The sequence below is a fragment of the Lonchura striata genome, chromosome 5 (assembly GCF_046129695.1).
Source record: "Lonchura striata isolate bLonStr1 chromosome 5, bLonStr1.mat, whole genome shotgun sequence".
In the NCBI taxonomy this organism is placed as follows: Eukaryota; Metazoa; Chordata; class Aves; order Passeriformes; family Estrildidae; genus Lonchura; species Lonchura striata.
Genome location: NC_134607.1, coordinates 38924283 through 38938712, shown reverse-complemented (window position 1 = coordinate 38938712; position 14430 = coordinate 38924283). Strand labels below are relative to the sequence as shown.

Sequence of the window (14430 nt, the reverse complement as noted above, 5' to 3'; positions counted from 1 at the left end):
AGCATTACTTTTTCCCTCTTTCCAGGTGTTGACCATGCTCAGATGACCTATGATGGACAGCACTGGCATGCCACAGAAACTTGCTTTTCTTGTGCTCAGTGCAAGACCTCTTTGCTTGGCTGCCCTTTCCTTCCAAAGCAAGGGCAGATTTACTGTTCAAAAAGCTGCAGCCTAGGAGAGGATGTTCATGCCTCCGACTCTTCTGATTCTGCGTTTCAGTCTGCTCGATCCAGAGATTCCAGGAGGAGTGTCCGCATGGGAAAAAGCAGCCGGTCAGCCGACCAGTGCCGCCAGTCTCTCCTCCTGTCGCCGGCCCTCAATTACAAATTTCCTGGCCTTTCAGACAATGCTGATGATACTCTTTCTCGTAAACTGGATGATTTGAGCCTTTCAAGGGAAGAGGCAGGCTTTGTTAATGAAGACTTCTGGAAAGGAAGGGTAGAGCAAGAAATGCCTGAAGACCCTGAAGAGTGGGCTGAACATGAAGACTACATGACCCAACTTCTTCTGAAGTTTGGTGATAAAAGCCTCTTCCAGCAACCCACTGAAGTAGACATTAGATCAGGTGAACACTGGATTTCTGATAGCATGGTCAAGAGCAAGTTGGACTTGAAAAAAAATAATCCAAGCCTAGCAAGTAAGAAGTATCAATCAGACATGTACTGGGCCCAGTCACAAGATGGTTTGGGAGACTCTGCATATGGCAGCCACCCAGGCCCTGCCAGCAGCAGGAAAATCCAGGAGCTAGACATGGAACACGGGGCCTCAGGATACAAACATGACCAAGCACCATGGTATGGAGGTTCTCTCGAATGTTTGTCTGACCTGAAACAGCAAGAACAAAGTGTTCGAGACTCAATGGATTCCTTGGCTTTGTCTAACATAACAGGTAATGGGGAATATCAATTAGTGGTTTTGATGGAGAAGTCAACAAAAGCATGTGTGTTGGAGTATTTTGAAGGAAAATTTTTCATTTTAGTGTTTTCTAAAAAGCTTTATTATCAAGAGATGCATATAAGATAGGCAGCAGCTTTTATCAAGCCCATAATCTTTTACAGGATATGCTTCTGCTACTTAAATCCTATTAGATTCTTCTCCATTCCTTTTGAATTCTCTTTTTTTTGCTTTAAGCAATGATGTTAAACAGAATAAAAACAGACTTCAACTACACGTTTATTATATACAAACCACTGCTTTAAGCAAATTATTATTTCTCCATACCTTATGTATAAGAAGTTGCATTATATATTAGGATGATATTAAAGACAATCTACAAAATATTTTAGATACCTTCCTGATTTGCTTGTAAAACTATATAGAAAATCTGAAAGGATGGTAAACTTCCTAGCCTTAGGCAATTAGGTTTGTGAGATTTATTTTTCCCCACTGACTAAAGGGAATCTGATAATGCACTTTTGTGAACCTCCTTGTCAAACATGATTGAAATTACCCAAAGGGATAAAGTGTGCACTAACCTTCCTTTCCTATTTCTGTACAAAAATCCCAAACCTGGCAGTTAAGACCCATTTGAAAAGTTCTCTGATCATCATCTCCTTTCCTCCTGTAACCTGAATTATGGCAGCTACTTGTCTAGCTGAGGCCCAACCACAGGCTGGCTGCATTTGCCAAGCAGCAATGAGGGAACTAAGGAGGGGAGCTTGGTTCAGGGGGTGCAGGTGGAGGAGGCACTGGTGGTACTGCACCTAGGACCACCACAGGCACGTGACACTTTTGATAATTTTTTGAGAGTAAGGATCCTTTTTTGCAAGGCAGTAAGCTTGGCTTCCCTGTTGAGACACCTGGGAACATGAATTTGGCAACACTAGAATTGTGAAATATTTTAGCCTTAAGAATGGCAAGCATAGACTGCAGAACAATTTTAAGTAATCCTTTTTTCTTAAAAGGCATACCTGTATATATGTTTCAAAATTTTCAACCCATTGAACTTCTGTTCTTGATGTCCTCATGACAGCCAATTCTTTGGTCATCAGAGTTAATACTTAAATGTTTTAAGCCAAAACAAAGCTTATTCTACTATGAAGGGAGCATTTTTTGGTAATAATTCAAAAAAACACTTGGTGACAATAAGTGTTTCATATTTTGTTACAATACTTGTCTCTTTGGTACTCCTCTCATTTTCTTTTTCCTCCTTTCTCAATTCCCACCACAGGGCCTTCAATGGATGGAGAAGGCAAGCCACGGCCATCTCTCTATTCTTTGCAAACTTTCCAAGAACTGGAGGTGGAGGACTGTGAGAAGATGAGCAACATGGGAACTCTGAATTCTTCAATGCTCCATCGGAGCACTGAGTCCTTGAAGAGTCTGAGCTCAGAGTTGTGTCAGGAAAAAGTGTTGCCAGAGGAAAAGCCAGTGCATGTGCCTGTACTGAGACGATCTAAATCCCAGTCTAGACCACAACAAGTGAAGTTTTCAGATGATGTTATTGATAATGGAAGTTATGAGAATCTTGAAATACGTCAGCCTCCCATGAGTGAAAGGACTCGTAGGCGTGTTTACCATTTTGAAGAGCGTGGAAGTCGGCCTTCTCACCATCGCAGAAGAAGCAGGAAGTCTCGTTCAGATAATGCACTTAATTTGGCCACAGAAAGAAGATGCTCTCCAAGAGAGAGATTTCGTTATTACTCCCCTCAGGATCATGAAAAATTTCTTCAGAATAGAAGCTCACGTGAGCTTCGGGCTTATATTCAAAATGCAGAGCTGTATGGACAATATGCCCATACCAGGTCTGACTATGCACTGCGGAATCAGGTGGTTGATAAGTTCTTTGGACTGTATGGTGAGGAAGATGACTCCTGGTGTTCAACTTCATCCTCATCATCTGATTCAGAAGAGGAAGGATATTTTCTAGGACAGCCAATTCCACAGCCACGGTCATTGAGATACCCATACTATACAGATGATCTTTCTGGTCCAACTACTGCATTATCCAGTTCTCAGTTTGGACAAAGGACAACCAAATCAAAGAAGAAGAGGGGACACAAAGGAAAAAATTGTATTATATCTTAATTGAGTACAAGTATTTCTTAATTGCAAGGACCAGTCAATTCTGTAGCTACAGTTTGAACCACATCTTTTTTTTATATTAATAATTGTACTTAGGCAAGTTGCTGAAGTTCATAATGCTTTGCCACTGTAAATGATAACCATGCCAGAGTTTAAATTGTAAAAGTAACATTCAGAAATGTCACCACACCAAATGATCTGTTCAGATACTGCTAGGTTTCCATACTGTGTTTTAGCTGTCAAAATACTATTACTGCAGTTCTTACTACAGAGTTTTTGTAGACATTTCATTTTATGCTCACTATTCACCTGTGTTGAATTATCTAAGAGAGAGGATTCAACAAAGATGAATAAATAAAAATGTCAGTCCTGTGCTGTAACTATAGACACACGGGGTGATCTTTGACTTCTTCCTCTTCCTGCCAAGAAAGAGAAGGCTCTATACTGTGCCCTTTCTACATTGATAAAGCTCACTCTTCCTTATTCAAGTTTCCATACAAAAACTGGATTATTTTTATTTGGGAAAATGCTCCTTAAGAAGGCAAAAATCATAATGTGAGAGCTGAAATGCTTGAAGCCTTGATGTATCCTAAAGCAGCAGTGAATGTTTTGTACATTTAACTTTCATATTTTTTCCTCTACAATTTTTTGAGAAAGTGTAAGGTGGTTGGTTTTGGTTTGGGGTTTTTTCCATGTCTGTTTAAAGGAAGACATTAATTCAGCTTCTGGAATTGGACTTAGCTGCCAATGAGTGGTGATAGTTTTTTCTGCCATGGCTCCCACCCCTCAGCAGTGAGAGAGGTACCACTGCTGGAGTCCTTTGCTCAGGCATGTAACCCCATTTAAGTCAATGGATCTACTTATGTAACAAATATTTTCATATGGGCTTAAAGGATTAGGCTCCAGAATTGTGTCTTTTCACATGCATTATCCAGGTTTTAAAATGTATTAGCTACAATTCTAAGTCAAAAAAACGTTGATATTTATAATGTAGTATTTCATAGGCTTAAATGTATTCATAATTTAACAGTGCAAATACTAATGTACATATTGTACAGTTAAAATTTTAAAATCTGAATATTTTTATATCCCTGAATTTGAAGAAGTTTGTTACAATATCAAACTAGATTTGTTAGGGGTTTAACAGCAGTGTTATGGATGAAATATTGCTTGTATTTTAGTCAGGGGGTTTAAGTTGAAAAATGTTCAGTGCAAAACAGCTTAATTTTGTCTACTAGGTATTAAAAGCTCTATATGCATGGTGAGGCTATGTAAATACTCTCTACAGCCCTCTTAATCTTGCAAGTATTATTTATGGGTCAAGCAAAATGTAAACTATATAAATGTAAAAACCACACAAGCTTGGAATATATCATTACAACCAGTATGAAACTCCTGTGGACGTGGATTTTTTTATTATTGTTCCCCCTCCTTCCCCAAAAATAATTTCTGAAGTTTGCTTACCTAAAGGAAGAGAGATACTGAGTGGTTCTAGAAGGCAAGCTGGCAAAAACTATAAAGTAGGAGGTAATCCCAGTAGTTGCTTTGAACTCCAGATATGGAGCAGGAAGCTATTTAAGGTTATAATAAACTTCTTCACTGTTTTAAGGGCAGGAATTTCTTAACAGTGATAGCCACTAATGAAGATAGTTCCATTTCATAGGCTTTTTGGGTAAGAAGCATTTATTATTGCATTAGTTCCCTTTCTTCAGGTGGTCAGAAAGCCAATGGCTTTAGCATTTACTAAGCTTGCCCTTTTTGAGGATAGAGAAGTATGGAAACAAAAGCAGCTAGAAGTAAGTGGGAGAATGAACATGAGCACTGGTTTGCACCAAAGAATACTAGGCTATTGCTAAGAGTAATCAGACTAGCAGTTACTTGCTTGTTGTATTTTTCAGGGTAAGATGAGCAGCAGATCCTTTCCTCCCAGAGGTGGTACTCACAACATAAGTCACTTTCCTAGTACAGGTCTTGTGGGGGTGAAAGCTGATCAAAGCCATGCCTGGGTGCCTGTGGGGTGCTTCCATCTGGCTGCTGTGGGGCTCAGGCAACTTTCCTAGCAGCCATGTGCCCACTGGGCTCAATATGCTACAGCCACCACACTGGCAGTGCGATGCTTGTTCATAACCTCCCTCAGGATGCTCCAAGAATGATTAGGACCTTCCACTCTCAACTGTGTTTCCAAAAATGGGAAACCAGGATCCTCAGAAACAAAATGCTCTGCCACTACCGCTGTGTCACATGTTGGACCAAGTAACTGTCTCATGAGAAATGTCTCCACGAGTAGTTCTTCTGGTTCCACACCATCTCCTGAGATGCAGCAGATGTACTCTCCCAAACTGCAGTACCTTATGGAATATTACAGTTCTCGTAGATTGTTAACTGCTTCTTAATACTTTCTTTTTTAAAAAAAAGTTTGAACATGACTATATGACTTTATTTTTTTCTGGACATAAACAATATCTTACTATTTTTGACAACTTCTTATGAGAGTTATATTTCTGATTCCTCCACCTTGAAGAGAATGATATGGGATATAGTGTCTCTGACCAGCACAAGACTCAGATACAAAAGCTCTAAACTGTGGTTAGTGTTACTGGAAGTAGTACCCATATTCCTAGTGAAGTATAACCTGGTAGGCACCTAAGCATGACACAGCTCCTTATTCACTATCCCCCAATGGGATGGGGGAGAGAAAAATAAGAAAACTCATGGGTTGAGCTGAAAGCCATTTAATAGATAAAAACAAACAAGCAAAAAACGCCAAACAGAAAACCCTGAAGTGATAGCAAAAAGCCCACAAGCTCAGCACCAGCTTGTCCTTAAACAGCAGCAGCCCTGGCAAACTCCTCACTCCCATCCCTAGTTTTATATGCCAAGCCTGATGCCCTGTCACCTGTGGTCAGCTGGGGTCAACTGTCCTGGCTGTGTTCCCTCCCAGCATCTTGTGCACTCCCACCCTCCTCACTGATGGAGTGGGCTGAGGGGCAGAAAAGGCCTTGACTGGGTAAGGTCTGCTCAGCAACAGCTGAAACATCCCTGTGTTATCACCATGTTTCCAGGAAAAACCTGAAGCACAGCACCACTGCACCAGCCACTATGAAGAACATTTAACTCCATCCCAGCCACACCCAGTACAATCTTCATGACAGTGAAAAATAGGCAAAACTTTATCCTTATCAAAACTGAAAATCTTGCAGATAAGAGGGTGACAAGGATTTTGTCCTTCTCTGATACCTGACATTACCTCCTTTTGTATCAATAATGGTTCTATTGCTGATTTTCACCTTTACTGCTCACATTGCCACTCAAAGCTGCCAAGTCACCCAAGTGAGTTTACAGAGGTAACCACCTCAGTCTTGGCAGACAGCACTGAATTTTCATACTCCTTTTAATTTCCACCTTCTTTTTAATTTTTAAAAGGTATCTGCAATATTAAGAAGTGCTAGGAGTAATTTCTGTTTTCAGGAGCTCTGAAGGTGACATATAAAATTCCTTCATCACAGCATGTTTCCTTTCCCCAGTGTTCTTCCTACAGCTTTCCAGAGCCCCATTGAGGCTGATCACTTGACCAGGAACAATTTTTTTTTACATGATGTGAAACTAATCCACAATACTTACTTGTAAAGCAACCAAGACTAAAAGCCATGTTTCTTTCTTAAGTTAAGGGACTGCCATAGTATATTTTACTTAAATCAACTGCAAGCATACATCACAAAAGGTTAAATGCAAACATTCAACAGAATGCCAAGTATTAGATGGAAAATCAGTTACTTATCACTTAGAAATGTGAATTAAACCTTTCACGGAAATAGCACTTAAAAAAACTGAAAAGACTCCCTAGTTCACAAGTAAAGTTTAATCAATTAAAAAAAAAAAATCAGATGAAGCAAATGATTAGGCATAGTAAATGGGGTTACCTCAGGCTGGCAGCTGGTCACCAGTGGTACTCCACAGGGCCTAATTTTAGGGCCAGTGCTCTTTAATGGAGATAGACAAGTCAAATGTCCATTGAGTGAGTTTGCTGATGATACTAAATTCAGAGGAGCTGTGGACTCCCTCAGGAGTAGAAAAGTCTTGCAGAGATCTGAACAGACTAAGGAGCTGGGAGGCAATGATCAGCTGCATGAAGTTGAACAAGGGCAAGTGCCACATTTGCCACCTGGGAAAGGACAGTCCTGATTATCCTTAAAACTTGGGGAATGAGGAGTTGGATAGCAGCCCTGCAGAAAGAGATTTGGGGACCCCAACTGATGGCAAATTACACTCAAATCAGCAGTGCCCTGGCAGCCAGGAGGGCCAGCCCCATCCTGGGAAGCATCGGGCCCAGCATCACCAGCCAGGCAAGGGAGGGGATTGTCCTGCTCTGCTCTGGAGCAGCCTCACCTCAAGTGCTGGGGGAAGTTTTGGGTGCCACAATATAAGGATATAAATCTATTTGTGTGCCCAGAGTAGGGTGGTCAAGGTGGTGAAAGAAGCCTGGATGAAACTAAGGGGTGAGCTCACTGCATTCTACAGGTTCCGCAAGGTGGGCAGCAGAAGGGCAGGCAATGAATTCTCTCTGGTGCCCAGTGACAGGACTCAAGGAAATTGAATGAATCTGCATCAGGGGAAGTTAAGACTGAACATGAGAGGAAGGTTAGTCACTGGAACAGACTCCCAGGGAAGTGGTACAGCCTCAAGCCTCCCAGAGTTCAAGGAGATATGGACAATGCTCCTAGTGGTTCAGTGAGAAGCAGGGAGTTGGACTCAACCAACACTACAGCTCCCTTCCAGCTTGAGATATTCTATGATTCTCTGAGTGTAAACTTAGACCTTACTTTACAGAAAAGCACTTGAAAATTTGGATACATTTATAATAGTAAAATTAAATCAGGCTTCTTACAAAGGAAACTACTAACAAACTGTACAGTAACAATGGCACTTTTTAATAAAAAATATATTACACACAATTTTTATTATTTTTTCCATGAGCATTTCTAACCCAAAGTAGAAACTCAGATGTAGCATCCTGAAGGCTCTCAATCTTGTAGGTAAGTAGTGAAGTGCTGTAGTTATGCTTCTGCATCAGAGAAGACTTTGACTGATCTTATTAAATCAGGTTGTTGCCAGAAGGAGTGGATCAGGTCTCACTACTATGTCACAACAGCTTGCCTCCATTCTCCTGTCTCTTTCCCCAGATTAGCATCCTGTAGCATCCATGAGCTGATTCCCACTCACTGTGCAGCCCACACAATCCCAAATGCTAACAAGGGTAGTTGCAGATCATCTTCTTGGAGCAACATGAACTTTTAGAAAACAAGAAAAGCCAACTGCAAAACCTCCACTTATTGGCATGAGAACTAGCCAGGGATCTCAGGAATCTGATGCAATACATATTTAATACACCATATAAAGATCTGCATGTGTAAGATGCTGTGATACATACAGTACCTTGTACATGTCAAATCATTGCTACTTTGTGTTTCTGAACACCATTCTTATGAAATATGGAAATAGTGAGTAAACAATCATGCTTATACTTACCTCTTTGTGATTATGACTCAAGTTATCACTTTTCTAAAATGTTCATAAAAACCCAGTACCTTAATAAATGCATTCATCAGGATTCCACCGCATCCTAAATATTTTTCACTGGGAACCTCTTGGCTTTCCTCCACCATTGTTCCCAAACTGCAAATTGTTCTATCAGGTCAAAAGTGGTGTGAGACACTAACCAGAATCACCTAGATTTGAAATTATAGGGAATTTGAAGACTTAAGGATAAGCTTTGTGTTCCACCTAATGGAAAGCAACCTGGTGTCTTAGGTTGCAATGTTAAGATGTAACCAGATGTATTTTCTATTACAGTGTGTTGAAACCAGGTGGAGTAGGGTTCTTTATCTCTTCCATTCCCCATCCCCTCTTGGGGGGATATCCTCTGTTAATGGGCCAGCTGTTAAAACCAGGTGGGGCAGTTTTCTTTATCTCTTCCAGGACCCATCCTTTGACCAGGGAGACATCTTCTGTTAGTGGGCCATTGAGTCTCACTGGATTACTGATAAAATTATATCATCCCACTGTGAGACACTCCGCCCAGGGGGAGAAGCCAAGCATTCCTACCTAGTTAAAATCTGAAATTGGAATACCAGATGAGCCCTTTTTCACTAGATTCTCAGAGGAAGACTGGGCCCATTTACACCATCACTTCAGAGGAAACCTACACCCTTTCTACAGGATCACTGCTTCAACAGAACACATTTGTCATTCTAGGAGGACTGCAGCCCCCATTTAATCAAACTTCTGTCAACACACTGACTAACAGGGTGTCAGGTTGTGTTCTGACTCTGTCAGTGTTGTTTTGTATTACTGCATTTTTATTTTAATTTTCCTAGTAAAGAACTGTTATTCCTATTCCCATATCTTTGCCTGAGAGCCTTTTAATTTCAAAATTATAATAACTCAGAGGGAGGGGATTTACATTTTCCATTTCAAGAGAGACTCCTGCCTTCCTTAGCAGACACCTGTCTTTTCAAACCAAGACACCTAGGTTTACTGGGGAGATGGTCCTGCTCACTTTCCTTATCCATCCTCGACACCCCAATTCCTGCTCCTTCTTGAAGCTGGAAATAAAGATTACACACAGCCTCCTTATTGTAAAAATTCATGGATGAAAAGGCTTGAGAAGTTGTAAGTGGGGAGATCAACAGAGTAGGAAAAGCGACCTTTCCCTGCTCAGTGGCTGCCTACAGCTACATTCAGTACAGTGTAGTTAAAAACAGAGCAAACAGTAACAAAAACTGGAATCCATCCTACATAATACTGATTACTAGTAATGAGTCATGAGATGGAAAACATCAAAATTTAAAAGGCATTTGTAGAACCTGCAATTAGAACAAAAATACAGCACTTCTTACATCAAGTAGTTAATTACTCTGTCAGTCAGAAACTAGAGATAACCCCTAGTGTAATTTTGGAGAATTAATCTGATTTTTTAAAAATTAAACCCAAATAAATAATTTAAATCATAATTGTGACCAATTCTGCAAGTTTTCCCTTCCTACAAATAACAAGACATATTTGTGCATAACTTGAGGAATGAGAGCAGCTTAATGTAATTTTAATAAAAAATACAACATTTTAAGTTACACTTATATGCATCAAAACATAAGTGTACAGACATGAGACTGATCATTTTTCCAAGGTAATTGTGTAAGATTTCAAAAATAGTTTGTTGCTTTACAGCATTTTTGGAAAGACCATCCTTTCAAAGGAATATATGTCAACAAGAACAGGTAGGATGAATACAACTGTGGAGATCACAATGGACAAGGGAACAGCCACCTGAGCTCTTAGAAAGGAGCATGGGCCTTGGGTTCAAACCTCGAACAAAAGTTCCTCTTTCCCCGCCAAAGGCAGATTTATGTGCTATGGCAGTTACAATGCAGAGGATCTAAAAGCATATTTTTGTCCTTAGTATGAGCCCTCTTTGAAGGACTCTGATACATCTTGGTTGGCAGCATCATACTGAGCAATGAAATGTTTGAGTTCTTCAATGCATCGCTCACCTATTTCATGCAAATTCTGCCTCAGGGCAAACTGAATGGACGTCTCTAATGATGGATCTTTATCAATTAGCATCTTCACTACCATGCCAAAGGTTTCACAGTCTTGTCTGTAGACCTAGAAACAACGCATTTTAGGAAATTATTAAATGCAAAACTCTTTACATTAGCACACCAACAGCCCTTACTGAGTTAGATCCAAATGTAACAAAGGATATTGGATTTAACATGAGTTTCAGTTGTAAAACTTACTGGCCATTTCCTCTCTTCTGACCTATGCTAATAAAAATGTAACTAGCTCAGCACTATCTGGATACCAAAAAAAACTTTTATAGGATGAAATACCATAATACAGAAATTAAGTTCCCCTCACAGCAATATTTAATAAATAATGGTAAAGCAAAGTACTAATGCTAAAATAGATTTTCTTTTCATTTCAATATATTTAAAATAAACTATGAAATGTCTAACAATCTCAATCTTCATACAAAGCACCAATAATTTAGTTCGTAATTTTTCCTAATACTTTAAATATAAGTTGTGTTTAAATAATTTCACCAAATTTTGTTTGTTTGTTGGATATCTGTTTCTTATAGAAGTCCTTGACAAAGAATACTTTAATTAGTTTGGATGCATTGACGATTCAATCACTTAGGATTAAAGAAATCCTGGCAGTGGTTTACCTGAACCCATCAGATCTTCTCCCACAAAGAATGGAGAGTTTGCAAGACAGTCATGCACCATATTTGAGGTGAACTACCTTTTTGTTATCTCTGCAACTGTTTTTCAGCAATAAACAGATGACCATGCTCTTATGCAGTTTCCAAAGCAAGTCAGTGATATTTAAAATTTCTTTCCACATTCCAGCTAAGTTCATTCATCTGAACACCCAGCAAAACAGTAACTTCTTGAAGTCTTCCAACTGCCAGATGCAGCTCATTTTCAAACTTCTTAGGCCAATTTCCATTTAGAAAATACATTAGCTTTTTGACTGAAGACAAGTAAGTTTTCTCTCTCCCATACATCTTTTTTTGAGGAAAAAAAGCTAAAATGTTGATATACTTCCAAGTGTGATTATCTTTCACAGAGGTGTGCAAGCCTTTCCTTTCACATCTGTTTTGTGGACAGAAATGACACAACCTATGCAAGCAATTTCCCTTTACTAAAAACGAAAGAAAAAGCCAAACAAAGCACACCCATCGCTCACCCAGTGAAAACCCATCCTAAGAAACCATTCATAAGAATCAGTCTGAGGTCAGCTCAAGCATCTTCATGTTAGAAAAACAGCAAAAAACCCCAACATTCTGTACAAAACTAAACTATTCTTAGAAACACAATGATTATCATGATACCTTTAATAAAGATAATTCTTAAATGCTTAATAGCATAGTCTAGGAAAACAGCTTAAGATCAGACCCACTTTTCAAACACTGGTTGGCAAACAAAAGAGAACCTTTTGGAAGGAAGTAATCTTCAGTGGAGGGTAACAAGTCAAGAAGAAGAGTGCAGCCCAAACTAAACTTGAGCCAAACATTTTTAAGTGGGGAAATGCACATGGCTTTTTTTTTTTTTCAGAGAGGGGTTTGTCTCCTGCTTTGTAGTTCTTTGCTAGTAAAATAACAGCATAAAAGCCAGACCCTCAGAACTCATGCTCCATAGCAAGTAAAACATGGTACTTTGTAAAAACTTCAAACAGAGAAAATATGCATTAATATTTTTTCTCTCTTCCCAAAGAACAAGCTCAGAAAGAGCTGTACAGGGAGGCACCCAAGGCTGCAATTGAAGGAAATGCTCTACTTTTCATGGATCTGCAAACTACAGGCAAATAGTGCTACCTGCTACTTCTCCCACACACCACAAACAACTAACCCAGATGAAATACTCTCACTCTTAGCATATAAATACTAGCTTGATCTAAGCTAGTAGATTTTTCTACTGATTTTTCTTCCAAGCTTTCATAAAAGAAGACTTGGAAGAGAATCAAGAGAACCTTTGTCATTGCTGAATCTGAAGTCAGAAGTCACTTTGCTGTCACAAGAATCTGGAAACAAAACGCCTTCATCTAAGAGATGAACATTTTCAATACTTTGTGACAAAGATTAAAAATAATAGAATTTACCTAAATTAGGGGAAGAGGGCAAATGTGGAGCAGGTAAGCACTTTTAACAACAGAAAACAAAGGAATCAGCTCAGCTCCTCTAACAGTAATTGATCAATTTTCTCTCAACAAGCTTTCTGCCCCAGCTGCTAATTCTGATCCTCCTGGTACAAAATCTGCCTCCTTCACAATTGTGCTGATAATTCTATTTGTATAGCTGCAACATCCCAATTGTGCTGATAAATCTATTTGTATAGCTGCTACGTAAATTGCATCACTGAGATGCTCCCTTTTAAAATTATTTCTTCCCCCCACCCCCTCCATTAATTTGATTCAGTTATTCAATTCTAAAACCAGATGCATCAGCACAACGGAAAGAACTGTGAGCCAGGTTGTAAAGTGAAAACTTCACAAAAAATTTATATCAGAAGTCAAGGCACAACTACCAACTTTCAGAGATTATGTTACTATGCTTTACAGAAGGAAATGGTGATTATTAATTACAAGAATATCAATACACACTATGTTAATTAACAGCTTAATGGTACAATCAATTAGTTTAAAAATTTGTGAAAGCACTGAAAGCTCTTGAAAGAAGAAGAATTAATATCTCTCTTTAGACAGACTAAAAGAAGGCTATTTCTGACAAATAAGATTAGAATGTGATGCTTAAGGAAAAAAGAAAACTGCAGAAAAGAGCAAAAAAAAAACCTGCAAAAAGAGCTCTCTGCTGGAGAAAAATATTGGAAGAACTCATGACCCAATAACATATGAAAATAACCCTATCTTTAAAATTCCAGCTGATACTGATTTTGAGCTCAGACCATGGAAAGCTCATCTGTAAACATCTGGAACTAAAACCTGAAAATGATTCCATGTGTGGAGAAAGAAGAAATAACATTTTTAAAATTAAAAACAAGAAAGGGAATGATACGAATGACATGATTATTCTGTCTGACATATAAATCAGATAATCCTGAAAACAGCTAGAGCCACAGGGTGATCATTTACGGTGGCCCTAGCACACATTCATTCTCTGACCTAAGCTACAGCACCAGCATAATGGAAAGAGCATGCAAAATTTTAGTAGATGAAGTAGATGAAGAAGAAGTAGAAACATCTGTTCTACTTCCAAATATATAAATAAAAGTTTATATACACACACTGTATATATATCTACATCTGTATATATAGAGATACATGCACTCTTGCTTCTCCTATGCATGGCAAGTATTTAAGTAGAATTCAAGTTCTTTGAAGTGTTTTCCAAAATCAGCACATCTGGCATCTGTGAGGTCACAGGATCACAAATATGCATACTTTTATATTATTCTCATGGAATTTTAGAATGTTACATGATAAGGGCAGAGAGGCTCTGACTGAGATCAACCCATTGCCATGCCATTCTCCATGTAAGTACTTGACGCAAATATAAAATTGTGATGTACCTGCAATATATTAGTGAACACACCTCATTTATTTGAGAAAGCTAAACCAAAATTTGCACTTAGAACTGTTTAAATATAGCTGGAAGACATTTACTTCCAGACCTACTTAGAGCAATGGAGATGTCAGCCGCCCAGGTTGGAGGCAATCAAGCCCTAAAACTCCCCAGGCAGAATGAAACTTTCAAGAACTCCCTCATCTACATCTATGCCAAGTTTTCACAGTGAACTTCAAAGTGCCATCAACAGTGTCTTGAAATACAATGTATGACACTGACATGGAAAAATTATGGATACCAAACACTCTCTTCTTCCAGCT

General features: G+C 39.0%; 2 protein-coding genes across 7 annotated transcripts in view; one reads left to right on the top strand and one right to left on the bottom strand.

Annotated features, from left to right (window-relative positions):
* PRICKLE1 (prickle planar cell polarity protein 1) overlaps positions 1-4416 on the top strand; it is a 64969-nt gene extending 60553 nt beyond the window's left edge. For all 5 annotated transcript variants that reach the window (XM_021545305.2, XM_077783478.1, XM_021545306.3 and 2 more), the window contains exons 7-8: positions 26-889; positions 2171-4416. In XM_021545305.2, the coding sequence (XP_021400980.2) occupies positions 26-889; positions 2171-3027 (1721 nt within the window). In that variant the 3' untranslated portion in view covers positions 3028-4416. The remainder of the gene's footprint in view (positions 1-25; positions 890-2170) is intronic.
* A 3515-nt stretch (positions 4417-7931) lies between these two features.
* The window catches only part of PPHLN1 (periphilin 1), a 62168-nt gene continuing 55669 nt past the window's right edge, over positions 7932-14430 (bottom strand). The window contains exons 11-12 of one of the 2 annotated variants that reach the window (XM_077783480.1): positions 10572-10686; positions 7932-9887 (exon numbers count right to left, since the gene is read on the bottom strand). In XM_077783480.1, the coding sequence (XP_077639606.1) occupies positions 9868-9887; positions 10572-10686 (135 nt within the window). In that variant the 3' untranslated portion in view covers positions 7932-9867. Of the gene's footprint in view, positions 10687-14430 lie in introns of both variants that reach the window. The other variant, XM_077783479.1, reaches the window with a different exon arrangement.